The following is a 16,830-nucleotide window of genomic DNA, read 5'->3' as shown; positions in this document are numbered from 1 at the left end:
GTTCATCCACCGCCGTCCCGTCCGGCAGACACCCGGCAGCCCAGCGCAGCGCCTGGGGCACGAGCCGGGGGCCAGAACTCGCTGCCCCTCGCGGTGGGGTCCCACGGCCGAAGCGGGACGGTGAGCAGCACAAGGGGCCGGAGTCCCATGGGACCGCAGCACCGGACGCCTGAGACGGGAAGCGGCTGGGGCAGGACGCCTGGGCCCCTCTCCCCGCTTGGCAGAGGGTGCCGGGCCGTTAACCCCTGCCGCTCTCCGCCGCGCCTGGGCACCTATGGGGGAGGCCAGCTGCAGCCGCATAAAGGAGGGGAACAGAAGGGCTCTGTGCGGGGACAGCGCCAGGCCTGTGGCAGGGACTCACAAAAGGCAGGAAGCGGCGCCTGTATGGCAAAGTCCTATACAATAGAATAGGAAATGAGAACTTTTCTATCGGGTTTCCGCGGGCCCATCCTATAGAAGTGAAAGGGGCGACGTCTCCGCCGCGGCGCTCTGCCGGCCGGTGCCAAATCGCGGGAGACAGGCCGGCATTCTCCATTCAGGCCGGCAGGTTCGGCGGGGCTCCCGCGCCCGGCCAGGGAACGAGCGTCCCGCCGCAAGCTCAGTGCCGCTTCCCCCCGCGTTGGGTACCGTTCCCAGCATCGCCGCTCCCTGCCATGTCCCAGCCTTTCCTCGGGGTTCCTCAGGCCTTGACCCATCCTCAGCATCTTCCTCCACTCCTCTGTACAGCCCCAAGGGCTGGAAGATGCTGCTGGATATACCCTGCCCGTCCGAAAGCCCTGCCTGGGGCAAGGGGCATCCTCGGGGACCCCTCGCCAGTGAGCTGCATCCCTGGGGCAGCACGGCCCGGGGGGGGGGAATTTGTGGGGGAACGAGGGGGAAGCACTGGAAAATGCCCCACTTTTTGGACCCCTGCACTAAAACCATAGTTGCACCCAGGCAGGAGACAGGGCAGGGATGCAGAAGGGATGCTGTGTGTGTGTGTGTGTCCGGGCTCAGCGCTGATTTAGGGGGTGCAGAGGGGCCGGAAGATGCTCTCCCTTTTGGCGACCCCCTAAAACTGCGCTTGGATGCGCTGGGGCGCGGGCAGGGCTGCGGGATGCAGTGCCTGCGCGGGGGCACACGCACGCGTGTGCCAGGCTCAGCTCCCATTCACAGGGGTGCAGAGCGGCTGGAAATGCCCCCTTTTCTTGGATTCCCTCCCCCCCCCCCAAAAGCATGCCCAGAGCCAGCTCCGGATGGGGATGCTGGGGGGGAGTGGTGCACGGTGGGGGGGGGGCGGGCTCGGCGCTGGTTTGGGGGGCTGGAGGACGCCCCCCTTTTTGGACCCCCCCCGGAAAAACCGTGCTGGGCCCCAGCCGGTGCGTGCGGCGTGGGGGGGGGGGAGTGGGCGGCCCCGGTTCGGGGGGGGCGGCCCCGGTTCGGGGGGGCGGCGCATGCGCGGCCGCCCCTCGCCCTGCGCCGGGCAGCGCGGCGGGGCGCGGAGCGGGCGCGGGTTCGCCGCCGGCTGCGGGCAGGTGCGGGCGGGCGGCAGCGGCGGGGGGGCCGCGGCGGGCGGCAGCCGCGATTGGCCCGGCCCGGCCCGGCTCGGCCCCCTCCGGGGGGCCCGGCCCGCTGCCCCCCCACCTCCAACCCCCCCCCCCCCCCGCGCTTCCCCCAGCCTCCGCGCCCCGCTTTTAAGCCCCCGGTGCCGGCGGGGCGCTCGGTGCGCGGCTTCACCGGCGGCGATGACCCCCTGCGCGCTCTGAGCCCGGCCCCAGGTACGTGCAGCGGCACCGGCACCGGCACCGGCACCGGCACCGGCACCGGCAGCGCCCGCCCCGCCCCGCCCGCGCCGCGCCCCCGCCGCGCCCCCGCTGCGGTGCCGGTGCCGGTGCCGGTGCCGGTAGCGCACGGGGAGGGGGCGGCACCGCGACGGCAGGATCCGGGGCTGGGGGACACTCGGGGGACATCGGGGCTGGGGGGTGCCCGGACGGCGGCTGCGGGCCCGGGGCTGTCAGACCGGGGAGGGGGGGGACACGGGGCCTGGGGGCACCGGGAGTGGGGAGGGGACGCGGGGACTGGGGAGTCGGGACTGGAGCTCGAGGGTACCAGAACCGGAGCCAGGGGACGCCAGGCCTTGGGGACACCAGGACACGGCCTGGGGGACACTGGGGGGACTGGTATTGTTAGGGAGGGGGGACACTGGGACACCGGCAGGACAGCCGGGGGCTGGGGGGCAGCAGGGTTGGGGGGCAGCGGGGGCTGGGGACGCCGGCATCGGGGGCAGCTCAGGGCTCGGCCGGGAGCCCCCCCGCAATCCCGCGCTGGCGGCCGGGGCGGCGCAGCCGGAGGCGGCCAGGGGCCGGGGGCGGTGGGAGGCACCGCGGGGGCCGGCGGCCGTGTCCCCGCCGCGGCTTTCCGCTCGCCTCAGCCCCTTCCCCGGTGCCGCTGCCCAGTTCTCCAGCGGCACCGGCGGGATCCGTGTTGCCCTGGCGGGGAGGAAGCCAGAAAGTTTTGCAGCCCGGACGGGGGCGGCGGGCGGCAGCGCCGGGGGCAGCAGGGCTGGCGTCGCGGCGGGGGCTCAGCCCCCCGGCAGGATGAGTCCTGGCCCGTGTCCCTGGCGAGGGGATGCTGCGCGCGGCGAGGCCGGGACAGGCGGACGGAGCGGTGCCGCGGGTCGGAGCAGCCTCCCGGAGCGGGGAGCGGTGATGAGTTGGCCGGGGGCTTCCCGAGCCCCGCTGGGGGCTTGGCAAAGCCCGTGCAAGTGTTTCCCGGTGGAAAAGGCACGGGAGGGCCTGGGCGCCATGCGGCTCCGTGCCAGGCCTGCCAGCTGGAGGCCCTTCGCCCCGGCGGCCTCCTGCCGCGAGCTCGGGCGGGCGCCGGCGCGGCGTGCGGAGACGTTTGCCGGCGTGCGGCGGTGCGATCCGCCCGCCAAGGGGACCGCGCAAGCCGCCAGCCTGGAGCAGGGCTCGCCGCGCCGCTGCCGGGGCTTTCGGGCTCCTGCAACGTGCTTTCAGCCTCCCTGGGAGAGACAGAAGGCAGGGGAAAAAAAAAAAGAAAGGGAAAAAAAAAGAAAAGGAGAATTCGAAAATAAAGGCTGCAGACTGTCTGCCTAATAAAAATCACACCCAGCAAAGGGCCCATATTGGCCAGGATCACAGTTTTCCGAGGTGCTAATTTATTCTCGCAGGCTGGGGGGGCGCGGGAAGCATCACGTTGCCTGCGAGCGGTGACGGCAGCGAGGTTTGCAGAATTCCTTTGTTGTGGGCAGAGAGGAGGCGAAGCGGAGCCAGACCTGCAGCCGGGCTGCCGGCTCCCGCCGCGGCCGCCGCAGCCCCGCGGGGCCCCCGGGGGGGGCCGCCGCCGCCCCCCCCCCCGCCCCACGCCGGCCCGGGGGCGGCAGAGGCGCCGCCAGGGGAGGTGGGTGCCGGCGGGTGCGCGATGCTCGCGGCGCGCGGGTCCTGCAGGGCCGGGCACGGGGAAGGGTGTGCGGAGGGAGGGGGGAGGCGGCTCTGGACCGCCTGCCTTGGGCAGGATCGGCCCCGCGGGGTGTCCCCCGTGGGGGCTGGACCCCAGGTGGCCGGGCTCCGAAATGCCCCCTGCTTTTCCCCTCGTGTCCCACGCTGGGGACCGGAGTGACCCATGGGGACGGCAGAGGTCACAGGCCTCCGCGCCGGGGCTGGGGGCCCCCCCGGGGCTGGGGACATCCCAGGGCAGGGACACCCAGCCTGCCCCATCCAGGCTGCTGGGGGGGGGGGGCCGCAGTGACCCCCCCGCTGCCTCCCCCGTGCCCTGCGCCCGGCTGGCGTCCCCCTGCGTCGGGTGTCCGTCTGTCCGCCCTCCCCCAGGGCCCCCCCCGGCTCTGCACCATGGCCTGGGGCAGGTCCGCAAGAGAAAAGGCACCCAAACTCCCCGGCTCGTCCTGGCGCCCGGCGGCCCGGCAGGAATTAAGCTACGTTGCATCCGAAGCTAATCAGCAGCCCCGGCTCTGCGTATTCATGAGGCCGATGAATTATTCATGCTGTGACAGCTAGTGACAGATGTGAAAATGTTCACCCTGGCTTGGGGGGGGGGGGGCGGCTTTGCACCAGCGTTATTTTAGATTTCTCTCGCTTGCCGTTGCTCCGGCTTTCCCTCAGCTTGCGGCCGGAGCGCGGGCCGCTCCGGGCACGGCGACACGCTCCTCGTCCCCGAGCGGCAGCGGAGAGCGTGGCCGCTCCACGCGCCCGGCAGCTCCCTGGCTGCGGAGACCTGCAGGGCCACGAAACGCAGCCCGCGGCCGCCCGGCCGCAACCGGCACCGGGCAGCGGGGTTCCCGCGCCGCGTGCGCGCTCTGCTCCCGCTGCGGCTCGCTCGCCGTGGCTGAGGCCGCGTGCCCGGCTCCGGGCAGCGGCCGCCGGAGCGCGAAGCCGGCTGGGCTCCGCGCGTGGCCAGCCGGGCACCCGGGGTGGGGGCGCGTGGCGGCGGGGCCTCGCCGGCGCTGCCTGGGCTGCGCTGTGGGTTAGCGGATCAAGAGGAGGCGGGAGGCAGCCGATCGCCCTAATTAACGAGGCGCCGCAGCTCGGCGGGTGCTGCCCGGCCCCCGGCGGGGTGCGGGGGTCCCGCGAGCCAGGGGCACCGGCACGGGGCGAAACGCGCCCGCGGGAGGTGGGGGGACGGGACAGGACAGGCCTGGGCGCTGCGGTGCCCCCGCATCCCCGAGCCCCTCCGCAGGGACGGAGGCTGCCGGGCCGCTTCCCCCTGACCTTGGGAGAAACTTTCCCAGGCTGCGGGGGTGTTTCTTTGTCTCCGGGGCTTGGAGCGGAGCCCACCGGGGTGGGAGATGGTGTCCCCGCGTGCTTCCCGGGCGGCACGGGGACGGGTGCCAGCGAAACGGCCCCGGGAGACCCGCGGCACGGGGGTGCACGCCGGGGCAGGGGGCAGCCGGGGGTCCCCGGCGCCACAGCCCCTGTGCCGGGCGCTGCCGGCGGGCGCGGACCCCCCCCCTCCGGCTCCCGCTGTGCCTTCCTGCTGCGAAAGCAAAAGCTGCAGAAATGCTGATGTCAGGGAAGGCGAGCGGCCGCATGGAGGGAGCCGCGCGGCTCTGCAGCCCCTCGCTGCCCCCCGCCTCCTCCCCGCGGCATCCCCCGGCCGCGGGACCCGCCGCCCGCCCGCCCAGCCCGCGCACGGCCAGGTGCCCGGCAGCCGCTCCGCAGCCCGCTCGGATGCCGGTTACGAATCCAAAGAGCAACTTCTATGTTTAACATTTAAATAAAATATTGGATGTTTACCCAGCGGCGTTGGCCGCCGTTTGCTCAGCGAGGACCCGGCTCCAGCACGGCGGCTCTGGGTAAACGGCGCAGAGCTTAGCGGGGTGTTTATACGCTGGCACGTGGGAGCTGCTCCTTGGGGTCTCCGGCCAGCTGCCTCCGGAGCAGCATCCGGGGGGCCGGGACGGGGCAGCCCTCAGCCACCGGGAATGGGGAGCTGCCCCAAAGGGGAGGCTGGGAGGAGTGTTGGAGCTGCGCGCTGGGAGAGGAGGAGGATGGAGAAGGGAAAGGTCTCGGCCGGGAGAGGAGGAGGAGGATGGAGAAGGCGAAGGTCTCGGCCGGGAGAGGAGGAGGAGGATGGAGAAGGCGAAGGTCTCGGCCGGGAGAGGAGGAGGAGGATGGAGAAGGCGAAGGTCTCGGCCGGGAGAGGAGGAGGAGGATGGAGAAGGCGAAGGTCTCGGCTGGGAGAGGAGGAGGAGGAGGATGGAGAAGGGAAAGGTCTCAGCCGGGAGAGGAGGAGGATGGAGAAGGCGAAGGCCTCGGCAGCGCGGGGGGAGGCGTCGGGGTGGGACCCAGCCCCGCGTGGGAGTGGGAGCCGTCCGTGCTGCTCCGTCCGCCGCCTTCCCGCGCTGGGAAACGCCTCGTTTGCACTTGAGAAGCAAAAAAGTCTCCCGAAAGCTGCAAGGGGGAAGTGTTGAGAGATGCGAAAAGGGAAAACGTGGGTGAAAAGGGAAAAAAAAAAAAGAAGAGGGAAACACGGCTGATTTCGAGCCCTGCCCCAGGAGATGTGTGAGCGCGGCGCTGAGCCCCCCGCGGCACCCGGCGCCCCCCATCTCCCCCCGCTGCTGTGTGTCCCGCGCCCCAATCCTGCACCCACCGCCCCGATCCTTGCTGGAGCGTCGCCGGGCCGGGGGCTCTGGGGGGGCCGGGAGGGTGCAGGGCCACCTGAGACGTCCCTTCCCGCACCCGGGCATTAACGGTTTGTGCTGGAAAAGCCCCCTTCTGCCCCCCTGCCCTGGGAGAAAGTCAAGATTCACATCTCAGTGGGGAGGAGCTGAGAATTCCAGAGCTCCGTAACATCAAGTTTTCCGTTTGTTTGGGTTTTCAGGCGGCGGGAAGGCAGGGAAGAGCTGAGGGGAAGCAGCAGCTGGGGGCTCCGCACCCTCGGCGTGGGGGTGACGCTTGGAGAGCAGCCCCACAGCGGGTTCTCCCTTCTCCTCGCTGTTCCCTCTTTTCTCCTGTTTTTGTCCCGTAAAAGCACAAGAGACAAAGGGAGAAATCAAGGGCTGGGAAGCAGAGCAGCAGGGACGGGGCAGTGCGGGCACAAGCCCATCGCGGGGCCTCAGGGCTGCCGGGACCCAGCTCCGGGCTCTGCTCCGAGCGCGCTGCCGAGCTCCAGCGGGGCCTGGCCGTAAAACCCGGCAGTGCTGGCGCCCGCGTCCCGAGGCCGACACGTCTACCTTCCCTCCTGGACCGGGGATCCAGTGATTTAGAAAATAACCGGGGCCGCGGTAAAGCGGAGGAGCAGGAGGCTTTCGGCGAGCGGCGTCACCGGCTTTGTGCTCGCTGCCCGCTCCGCACGCCCGGCTCCGGCAGCCGCAGGCATCCGCTGCATGTTAACGCCGGGGGGAGAGCGAGGGCCGCGGGGGCTCCGGCGCGGCGGGAGAGCGGCCGGGGGCTCGACGGGCTGCCGGTCCTTCCCCGTGCCGAGGCGATGTGCGGCTCCCGGCAGGCTAATGCAACCGTGCAATGGAGCTAATCCAGCTCTTCCCGCCATCTCCTCCCCGCCGCTCCCGGGAGGCAGATGCCAGCGGGGGCTTGGCGCTGCTGAGGGTGATTTATGGCCGTGGGCAAGCAAACGGGGCTCAGGTGAGCGTCAGCCTTCAGCCGCCCGCTCCCGTTGCAGGTCGAGGATGATCCATGTGATGGGGGATGCCGGCTGCTGGCTCCTGCTTGGGCTCTCGCTGCTCCCCGCTGTGCTGGGTAAGTGCCGCCCACGGGGCCGGAGCAGGGGGCCCGCAGGGATCGCGGCCTCCGCCGGGTGGGAGATTAGCAAGGGAAAAGCCCCCCGGCTGGCCGCGTCCCCCGGCATCGCCGGGCTCCAGCCGTGGGGGATCCCAGCGGGACACCTTGAATCCTTAATCCCGCCGGCGGCGCGTCGGCGAGCCTGGACACGCGGAGCCGCCCTGCTCCTTGGCCGAGACCACCTCCGGGGCACGTGCGTTTGCCAGCGCCGCTCTGCGGAGGGCAGGCACCGGGATCCGCTCGGCAGAGCTGGGAGCACGCGCTGGCTGGTGCCAGGGTTAGTGGAAGAGGAGGAGGAGGAGGAGGAGGAGGCCTTTATTGCTGCCAGGCTTTATCCCAGGTTGAGGATGATCTTCCTTGCACGACACATTTGGTGCCGCCAAATCGCCAGCCCCGGGTCCTGCTTCATGCTCTTCCTCGGGGGGTTTGGGGGTGCCTGCTGCAGAGCCGGGATCCTTCTCCACCCCGCGGAGCTCCGCGGCCTCTCGCTGCCTGCCCGTCCCCCTGGTATCCGGGCGCCTCTGCCCGCAGGCTCGCAGGACGGCGGGAAGGTGATCCGCATCCGCAAGGTGCAGCACCAGGCGGTGCGCGCGGGGCTGGGGGAGCCCGTGGCCCTGCCCTGCCTCTTCCTGCTCCAGCCCTCCGCCGCGCTGGGGCCCAACGAGCCCCCCGACCCGCCGCGCGTCAAATGGAGCAAGGTGCGCTCGGCCGCCGGCCAGCGGGAGGACGTGCCCGTCCTGGTGGCCAAGGACAACGCGGTGAAGGTGGTGAAAGCCTACGAGGGCCGGGTGTCGCTGCCCGGCTACCCCCGCGACCGCTACAACGCCACGCTGCTGCTGAGCGCCGCGCGGGCCAGCGACGCGGGCCTCTACCGCTGCGAGGTGGTGGCCGGCATCGACGATGAGCAGGACCTGCTGCCCTTGGAGGTGACGGGTGAGTGGGGCCGGGCGCTGCGCCGCTGCGCGGTGGCATTGCTGCGCGAGTCCTGCGCGAGTTGCGGGTGCGTGCAAGCCCCCCGTGCAAGCCATGCCCCCCATGCAAGCCCCCCATGCCCCCCGTGCAAGCTCTGCACCCTGTGCAAACCATGCACCCCATGCAAGACCCCCATGCAAGCCCCTGTGCCCCCCATGCAAACTGTGCACCCCGTGCAAACCATGCACCTCAGGCACCCCATGCAAGTCCCCTGTGAAGCCATGCACCCCATGCAAGCCATGCATCCCATGCAAGCCCCTGTGCCCTCCATGCAAACTGTGCACCCCGTGCAAACCATGCACCTCATGCACCCCATGCAAGTCCCCTGTGAAGCCGTGCACCCCATGCAAGCCCCCCACGCACACCATGCAAACCATGAACCCCATGCAAACCCCCCATGCAAGCCCCCCGTGCAAACCGTGCACCCCATGCAAGCAAGCCCCCCTGCAAGCTGTGCCCTCCGCTCCCTGTCCAGGTGTCGTCTTCCACTACCGCCCCGCCGGCGAGCGCTACGCGCTGACCTTCGCCGCCGCCCGGCGCGCCTGCCTGGACAACTCGGCCGTCATCGCCTCACCCCGGCACCTGCAAGCCGCCTTCGAGGACGGCTACGACAACTGTGACGCCGGCTGGCTGGCCGACCGCACCGTGCGGTGAGCGCGCAGTGCTGGTGCAGCCCGTCGCGGCGTGCGGCCGCGGGAGCTGAGCACCCGCCGTGCCCCTCTCCGCAGGTATCCCATCACGCTGTCCCGGCCCGGCTGCTATGGAGACCGCGACAGCCTCCCCGGCGTGCGCAGCTACGGGCAGAGGGAGCCTGGCGAGGAGTACGACGTCTACTGCTACGCCAGCGAGCTGCAAGGCAAGCGGCGGCGGTGGCGGGGCGCGGGCCGTGCCGGGGGCATCACCGTGCCGGCAGCGCTGGGGTCTCCGTGCTGCCCTCGCCCAGCCGCAGCCCGGAGCGGCGGGAATCGCAGGTCCTTCGGCCCCGCGTCCTCGCCGGGTGCCCGGCGCCGCCGACGGGCTCCGCTCTGCCCCGCAGGGACGGTGTTTCACGCCGCGGCGCCGGGGCGGTTCACGTGGCAGGGGGCCCGGCAGCACTGCCAGAGCCGCGGCGCCTCGCTGGCCACCGCGGGCCAGCTCCACCTGGCCTGGCGGGCCGGCCTGGACCAGTGCGACCCGGGCTGGCTGGCCGACGGCAGCGTCCGCTACCCCATCCGCGCGCCGCGGCGCAAGTGCGGCGGCGAGGCGGCGGGCGTGCGCACCGTCTACCAGTTCCCCAACCGCACCGGCTTCCCCCACCCCGCCGCCAGGTTCGACGCCTACTGCTATAAAGGTAATTTATACCGCTGTAACGGTAATACGCCGCTCGAAAGGGACCCTAGTGGGGACCCTGCGCCCCCCGGCCCCGTGCAGCCCCGCGGCGCTGGGAAGTGGCGGATCCGCCTGGGCAAGGCTGTGCATGAATATTTAATTGGGGAATTAATGAGATAAATGAGGGGTGCTGCACCGAGGGGGGGGGCACGTGGCACGGATCGCCCTGTGCATGCACGCACCGCCTTGCAAAGCGGGGTGGCTGCGGGGGTCCCGGGGCGGCCGCCAGCCCCTCGGCGTCCCCACGGTGCCACGGCCACGCTCTCACCGCAGCGCACCCGGCCGCGGGGCCGCCGGTGTCGGAGGAGCCGGGGCACCAGGTGCCCGACCCGCCGGGCAGCGACAACGTGCTGGTGGAGCAGGCGGAGGAGCGCGAGGAGCCGGGCGCGTCCGGCGAGCCCCCCCGCGACCGCCGCGAGGACGAAGCCCTCAACACGGTGGAGCAGGGGCCGGCGAGCAGCCCCCCGGCGTGGGATGTGCCCAGCCCGGCCCCGGCGGTGCAAGGGGGGGCCGCCACGGCCACCCTCCCGCCCCGCCGGCTCCCCGACCCGCCGCCGAGCGCCCGAAGCCCGGAGCGGCTTGGTGGTGCCACGGAGGCCACCGGCGCCCCGAAGCGGAGCGGCTCGGCCGGGCTGAACGGACGCTACTTCCAGCTGCAGCGCCGGGGCCGGGACCCCGCGGTCCCCCCGGGGACGGTCCCGCCGGGAACGGTCCCCCCGGCCCCCGCACCAGCCCTGCCGGAGAAGGGGGCTGCAGACAACGCCGCGGAGGTGCCCCGTGCCGAGAGCCCCCGCGGCGAAGGCGCCTACCCGCTCTCCAACGAGGTGGAGGAAGACGTCGGCCAGGGTAAGCAGTGCCGGGAAGCCCCCGGGGCCGAGGCCGCGCGGGGCCGTTCCCCGACGGGCTGCGCCGTCTCTTTTGCAGAGCCAACGGGACCGGGACGCCAGGGTCCTGCAGGGACGGTGACGGCCCCGGCGCCCCCCTCGCCGCCGCAGCCGCCTGCCCCCAGGGATTCGCCACGCTGGAGCCCCCGGGCGGCTCCGCGGGGACCCGGGGCGCCCGCGCCGTCCCCATCGCCTCCGCCGTCCCCATCGCCTCCGCCGTCCCCATCCCCGCCTGCCTCCGGCGCCCGCGGAGATGCCCCCCAGCCGCCCCACGCCGCCGCCACCGAGGACTTCTCCGGGGACGCCCTCGGCAAGGAGGATGGCGGCTCCGTGCCGCCTCCGGTGCTGCTGCCAGCTGAGGGCCCGGGGACGCCGACGGTCCCGCAGCCCCGCGCCGATGGTGCCGACGGCTCGCCAGAGAGGCAGAGGAAAGCGGAGCCCTCCGCCGGGCTGCCCACGGCGGCGGACGCCCAGGTCCTGAGCCAAACCGGGGCCGAGCCCGGGCGCCCCGGCGAGGGAGGCGCTGAGCCGGGGGCCGACGCAGCCGTCACCCCCCCGGCGTGGGGTGTCCCCTCGCCTGCGCCTCCCCGCCAGGACGGGGAGACCGGCAGCACCGCGGCCCCCCAGCATGATGCCGAGCCCCCGGCGGACACCGCGGCAGGGCTGGGCGATGCCACGGATGGACCCGCCGGCTCAGTCCCCGCCGCCCCGCGGGCCACCGAGCGCAGCATCCACGAGCCCGTGGCCACGCCGGAGCCGGAGCCGGAGCCGGCATCCACGCAGCCCCCCGCCGCCGGCACGGAGGAGGCGAAGCGGGACGAGCCCCCCGCGCCCCCGAGCTCTGCCGGCAGCCGGCCGCCCCCGGCCGCGGCGCCCACCGCCCCGCAGCCCGGGGGGCAGCCCGGGGGGCCGAGCGCGGGGCCGCTCTCGCAGCCCTCCACGGCGGCGGCACCGCGGGGATCCCCGCTGATGGAGGCCGGCAGCGGCAGCGGAGAGGAGCCCTTGCCGGAGGAGCAGGGGCTGGTGGCCTGGGCGGCCGGGAGCAACGGCAGCCTGCCCGGTGAGTGCAGCCGCCCGGGACGGGGACGGGGACGGGGACGGGGACCTGCCCGCTCGCACCCCGCCGTCGCCCCATCGCCTTCCCCCCCGGCCAGACACAGACGCAGACAGACGGATCCAGCCTTCAGGCAGAGCTTTAGGGGCTTCTCTGTTTTGTCCAAACCCACTGACTCACGGTGGTGTTTATCCAGCCCCCTGCTCCCGGCCGCCGCGGGCTCGGAGCACATCCCGGGTTTTTCAAAGTGAGCCGTGCTATTAAAGAGAACCGGGAAACCTCTTAAATATTTAATATTTGCAGTTGCTAACAATAATAGCTAGGGAGGCAGCTCCTGGCAGCGAGTGTTTAGCACACAGAGCCTGCAAGTGTCTGGGAAAAAGGCAACAAATGCATTTAAAGTTTAGAGGCACCGAGAAGCAGAAAAGTCAACGCGGTTAATACGCAGCGGTTCGAAGCGCCCGCGCGGCTGCGAGCGGAGCTGCCGAAATCCGCGTCAGCGCTCGCGGCGGCGGTGGCTTCGCCCGGCCCCAGCGGCGGCTCACGGCACCGGCTCCTGCCTTGCAGCTGCGGCCGAGCCCTGCGACAACAACCCCTGCCTGCACGGCGGGACCTGCCGGGCCAACGGCACCGTCTGCGGCTGCAGCTGCGCCCCGGGCTTCACCGGCGAGAACTGCGAGATCGGTGAGTTCGCCGGAGCATCCCTGCAGCGGGGGTGCCGGCGCCGCGCTTCCCAGACCTCCCCGAGCTTCTCCCCGCGGCACCGTGCCCGGGAGCGGGAGCGTCGGTCCGGCTTGCTGCATCTCCCCAGCACGGCGCGGTGCGGCGGTGGCTGCTGGGAAGCCGTGCCGGCCACGGTCACCGCTTGCACATGGCATCGGGAGCGGGAAGGGGGAACCAGGTTGCAGCCGTCATTCCTGCTCCATCTGCTTCCTCCTCGGGGCCTGCCCTGGCGCCGGAGCCGGAGCTCGCTAGCCGCGGCGTCGCGTGCATCCCGCGCGCCCGCCCGCAGCTCCGGCACCTCTCCCCGCAGACATCGACGACTGCCTGTCGAGCCCCTGCCAGAATGGGGGCACCTGCATCGACGAGATCAACGCCTTCGTCTGCCTCTGCCTGCCCAGCTACGGCGGCAGCCGCTGCGAGAAAGGTGGGCGCCGAGGGGGGGGACGGGGGGACGCGCAGGCGCTCGGCCCCGCCAGCCCCCGCCGCGAGCGTTTGCTCCGCGCCGCCGTGCCGGCGAAACCAGCCTGGCCCCGGCCCCGCTCCGCGGCACCCCCCCATCGGCCTCCCCGTCTCCCGGCAGACACGGAGGGCTGCGACCACAACTGGCACAAGTTCCAGGGCCACTGCTACCGCTACTTCGCCCACCGGCGCTCCTGGGAGGACGCCGAGCGGGACTGCCGCCGCCGCGCCGGCCACTTGACCAGCATCCACTCCCGCGAGGAGCACGGCTTCATCAACAGTACGTGGCGGCGGCGGCGGCGGCAGCGGCGGGGAGCAGCCCTTCCCTCTGCAGCCCCGGCTCTCCCGGCTCCGAAACGGCGCTACCCTGCCCGGCGAGCGGCTCCAGGGCCGGCGCCGGGAGCCTGGGAAATGCCCCGTGTTGACTTGGGCCGCTTCCCTCGTGACGGCGAGCTGCCAAGCCGGGAAACGCAGCTCGGCCTCGTTTCGCTCCTGTTGCACGTGCATGTGCGCGCCGGCGCGGAGGGCACCCGCTCGCTGCGCGCGCCGGCTTTGCAACAGCCCCGACGCCCCCCCAGGAGGGAGCACGGGAGGGTTCGGCACCTTGTTCTGGTGCCTTTCGAGCATCCCGCACCCCTGGGTGCTCTTGGCACTCGTGCCGTGTGAGATGCGGGCATCTCTCGGAGCCTCACGTGTTTCTCTGCAGGCTTCGGGCACGAAAACACCTGGATCGGGCTCAATGACAGGATCGTGGAGCAGGACTTCCAGTGGACGGACAACACCGGCTTGGTGAGGCCGGCCGCGGCGGGGGCGAGGGCGCGGGGCTGCGCGGGGTGCCGGGGCGCTCACCCTCTCTCGCTGCCCCCCAGCAATACGAGAACTGGCGGGAGAACCAGCCCGACAACTTCTTTGCGGGCGGCGAGGACTGCGTGGTGCTGGTGTCCCACGAGATCGGCAAGTGGAACGACGTGCCCTGCAACTACAACCTGCCCTACATCTGCAAGAAAGGCACAGGTACCGCCTGGCCCCGGCCCCGGCAGCCCTCCCGGGTACCGTCCCCGTCCCGAGCATCCTTCCCCGGGTACCGTCCCCGTCCTGAGCATCCCTCCCCGGTACCGTCCCCGTCCCGAGCATCCCTCCCCGGTACCATCCCCGTCCCGAGCATCCCTCCCCAGTACCATCACTGTCCCGAGCATCCCTCCCCGGTACCGTCCCCGTCCCGAGCATCCCTCCCCAGCACCGTCCCCGTCCCGAGCATCGCTCCCCGGTACCGTCCCCGTCCCGAGCATCCCTCCCTGGTACCGTCCCCGTCCTGAGCATCCCTCCCCGGTACCGTCCCATCCCACGTCCCCAGCATCCTGCCTAGGTACCATCCCTGTTCCACAGCCCCAGCATCCCTCCCCAGTACCATCCCATCCTATGGTCCTGGCATCCCACCTGGGTACTATCCGTGGCCCCGGCATCCCTCCCCGCGGCTCCTGGGCACCTCCTCGTCCTGGGGAAACCTTTCCCCTCCGCTGCCCTCGCAGCCCTTTGACAAGGAAAACTCAAACAGCTTCCCTTAATCTCCATTTTTTTTTCCCCACAGCTTAATTCTTCCCTCTCCACTTTAATTTGCTTAATTTGCCACCATTAAAACTATTAAGTTCTCATTCCTTATCTTGAAAGTTATATTAACCTCCAGCTGTTCGTGCCGAGCCGGAGGAGTGCGCCTCCCACTCCCGCCGGCCACGTGTAATGATATATTTGTCCCGCTAAGGCCATTAATTAAATATGTAAATCCTGGGCGAACACCTTGGCGCAAAACTGTCAGAGGAGCCTCTCGACGGACGGGATTTATAGCCAAGCCGTCCGCCGCTGCCAGAGCCGGCGGATGCCGCGGCAGCCCGGCAGCGGTCGCAGGGCGTTGGAGCGGGGCCGAGCTCGGTGTGCGCCCGGCTCCGGCTCCGGCTCTGGCTCCGGCTCCGGCACGGGGCGCGGGCTGAGCGGGCGCTCGTCCCCGCAGTGCTGTGCGGGCCCCCGCCGGAGGTGGAGAACGCCTTCGCCGTGGGGAAGAGGAAGGAGAAGTACAGCATCCACGCCAGCGTGCGCTACCAGTGCGAGGAGGGCTTCACCCAGCGCCACGTGCCCACCATCAAGTGCCACAGCGACGGCAAGTGGGACCGGCCCAAAATCCTCTGCACAAAACGTGAGCGGCACCCGCGGACGCCCCGGGCAGCGGGGTGATGGACGGGATGGGATGGGATGGGATGGGACAGGACGTGATGGGACGAGATGCGATGGGATGGGATGGGATGGGATGGGACAGGACGTGATGGGACGCGATGGGACACGATGGGACGGGACGCGACACGATGGGACGGGACGCGACACGATGGGACGGGACGGGACGCGATGGGACGGGACGGGACGTGATGGGACGCGATGGGACGGGACAGGATGGGATGCAATGGGATGGGACGGGACGGGACGGGACGCGATGCGATGGGACAGGACGCGATGCGATGGGACGGGACGTGATGTGATGAGACGGGACGGGACGCGATGGGACAGGATGCAATGGGACAGGACGGGACGGGATGGGACAGGATGGGATGGGATGGGACGGGATGGGATGCGATGGGACGGGATGGGATGCGATGGGACGGGGCCGGCTCAGGCAAGCAGGACCCCCCCCTCACCACTCCGCGTGCCCCCCCCTTGCCTCCGTTAGCCAGGCGGTCCCACCGGGCCCGGCGCCACCACCGCCACCGCCACAGCCACCCCCACCACCAGCACCACCACCACCAGCCGCGCAAGGAGCGGAGGAAACGCCGCAAGCACCTCCGGCTGGACTGGATGGAGGAAGGCCACTACTTCTAGAGCCCGGCGGCGAGGAAGCACAAGGGCCCCCGCGGGCGCCGCGGCGGCTGCTCCCGCCCCCCTTCCCCTTCCCCTTCCCCCCCCCGGCCCCCTTTTATAAACCCCCTTGGCTTTAGCTCCTAGGATGCCCGGCTCCGTAGGGAATAGGACCGGGAGGGGGCGGCTGCGCGCGCGTCCCCAGCCCTCCCCGCATGCCCCACGCTCAGCCCGCGGCAGCCCCCCCCGCCCTCCCCCCCCCCCCAAAAATATCCCCGCGGGGGGCTGCTCCGGGGCCGGGGCGGCTGGCGGGGCGACCCCGGCACCCCACTCCCCCCTTTTGCCTCGGCTCCCTCTCGCCCGCCGTGCCGCACCGGCCGCCGCCGAGGACGGCTCCGGTTTTTTAACACCCCCCCCCCTCCTCCTCCGCCCGCCCCGGGCGCTTCCCGCGCTCCCCGTATTTCCCGTTGCCTTTCCAAGAGCCGGGCTGCACCCCCGGGGCGCAGCGGAGGAGCTGGCGGGCGCCGGGCAGGCACGAGCCGCCCGGGCGGTTTCGGGGGGTGGTTTTTTTCCGCCCCCCCCCCCTTCCCGGTCGTTGTCGGTCCCCCTCGGAGTTGGCGTGTGTGTGTGTGTGTGGCGCTTCCCCCCCCCCCCCCCCCCCGCTGTTTGCGACGTGACGGCCGTGTCCCGTAGCCCCCGCCCGGCCCCTCCGCCGGGCCGTTTCCGACTCTGCGTTTCTGTACTGCTGGACATTTTAATAAATTTTTTTAACAGTTAACAGGCCCCGGCGCGGTGCTTTCTGCGGCGCGGGGTGGGGGGGGCCCTGGGAATGGGCCCCCGAGCCCCCGCCGGGATGCTCGGCTGCGTTTCGCTGCCGGCGCTCGCGTTCTGCCTCCCTTCACTGCCGCTCAGTTAATTTTAAGCGAACGCGATGCTTCTCCGCGGGCTTTCACCAGGGATGCTCCGGCTTCGAACGCGGCGGCGAAGCGAGCGCGATCGCCGCCGGCCCCACGCGGAGCAGCGGCTTTGCCCCCCCCCCCCCCCCCCAGGCACGATCCCTCCGGATCCCCCTCCGCCAAAGGAGACGCGCGAGCCCGGCGCGGTTCTCAAAAGCTGCCAAAGCTTTTATATTTCGTCTAGGAGCAGCTCGATGCCACCATGAACGACGCAGAGCCGGCGCTCGGCCGCGACGGCGCCCGGCGGCAGCTCCCGGCCCCGGCGGCTCGGCCGCTCCCGCGCTAAGCCAAAGCCGAGCCCCCCCCTTGCCCCGGCGGGATTT

The 16,830-nt window shown here is 71.5% G+C and overlaps 1 protein-coding gene across 2 annotated transcripts; it reads left to right on the top strand.

The window, feature by feature from the left end:
• Positions 1–1,466: 1,466 nt before the first annotated feature.
• Positions 1,467–15,806, top strand: NCAN (neurocan). Of its 2 annotated transcripts, none has more exons than XM_067312646.1 (15): positions 1,467–1,514; positions 1,658–1,757; positions 7,135–7,211; positions 7,785–8,186; positions 8,701–8,875; positions 8,954–9,081; positions 9,262–9,555; positions 9,867–11,537; positions 12,099–12,215; positions 12,565–12,678; positions 12,835–12,993; positions 13,420–13,502; positions 13,583–13,727; positions 14,719–14,901; positions 15,431–15,806. In XM_067312646.1, the coding sequence occupies exons 3-15, from the start codon at positions 7,142–7,144 to the stop codon at positions 15,673–15,675; spliced, it is 3,786 nt and encodes a 1,261-aa protein (XP_067168747.1). In that variant the 5' UTR covers positions 1,467–1,514; positions 1,658–1,757; positions 7,135–7,141; the 3' UTR covers positions 15,676–15,806. The 2 variants fall into 2 exon arrangements, with proteins under 2 accessions (XP_067168747.1, XP_067168748.1); XM_067312647.1 differs by having other exon boundaries at positions 15,427–15,653.
• The last annotated feature ends 1,024 nt before the right edge of the window (positions 15,807–16,830 follow it).

The sequence above is a fragment of the Apteryx mantelli genome, chromosome 30 (assembly GCF_036417845.1).
Source record: "Apteryx mantelli isolate bAptMan1 chromosome 30, bAptMan1.hap1, whole genome shotgun sequence".
Lineage (NCBI taxonomy): Eukaryota > Metazoa > Chordata > Aves > Apterygiformes > Apterygidae > Apteryx > Apteryx mantelli.
The sequence above is the reverse complement of the archived record's forward strand: the minus strand, read 5'-3'. Positions and strand labels throughout refer to the sequence as shown.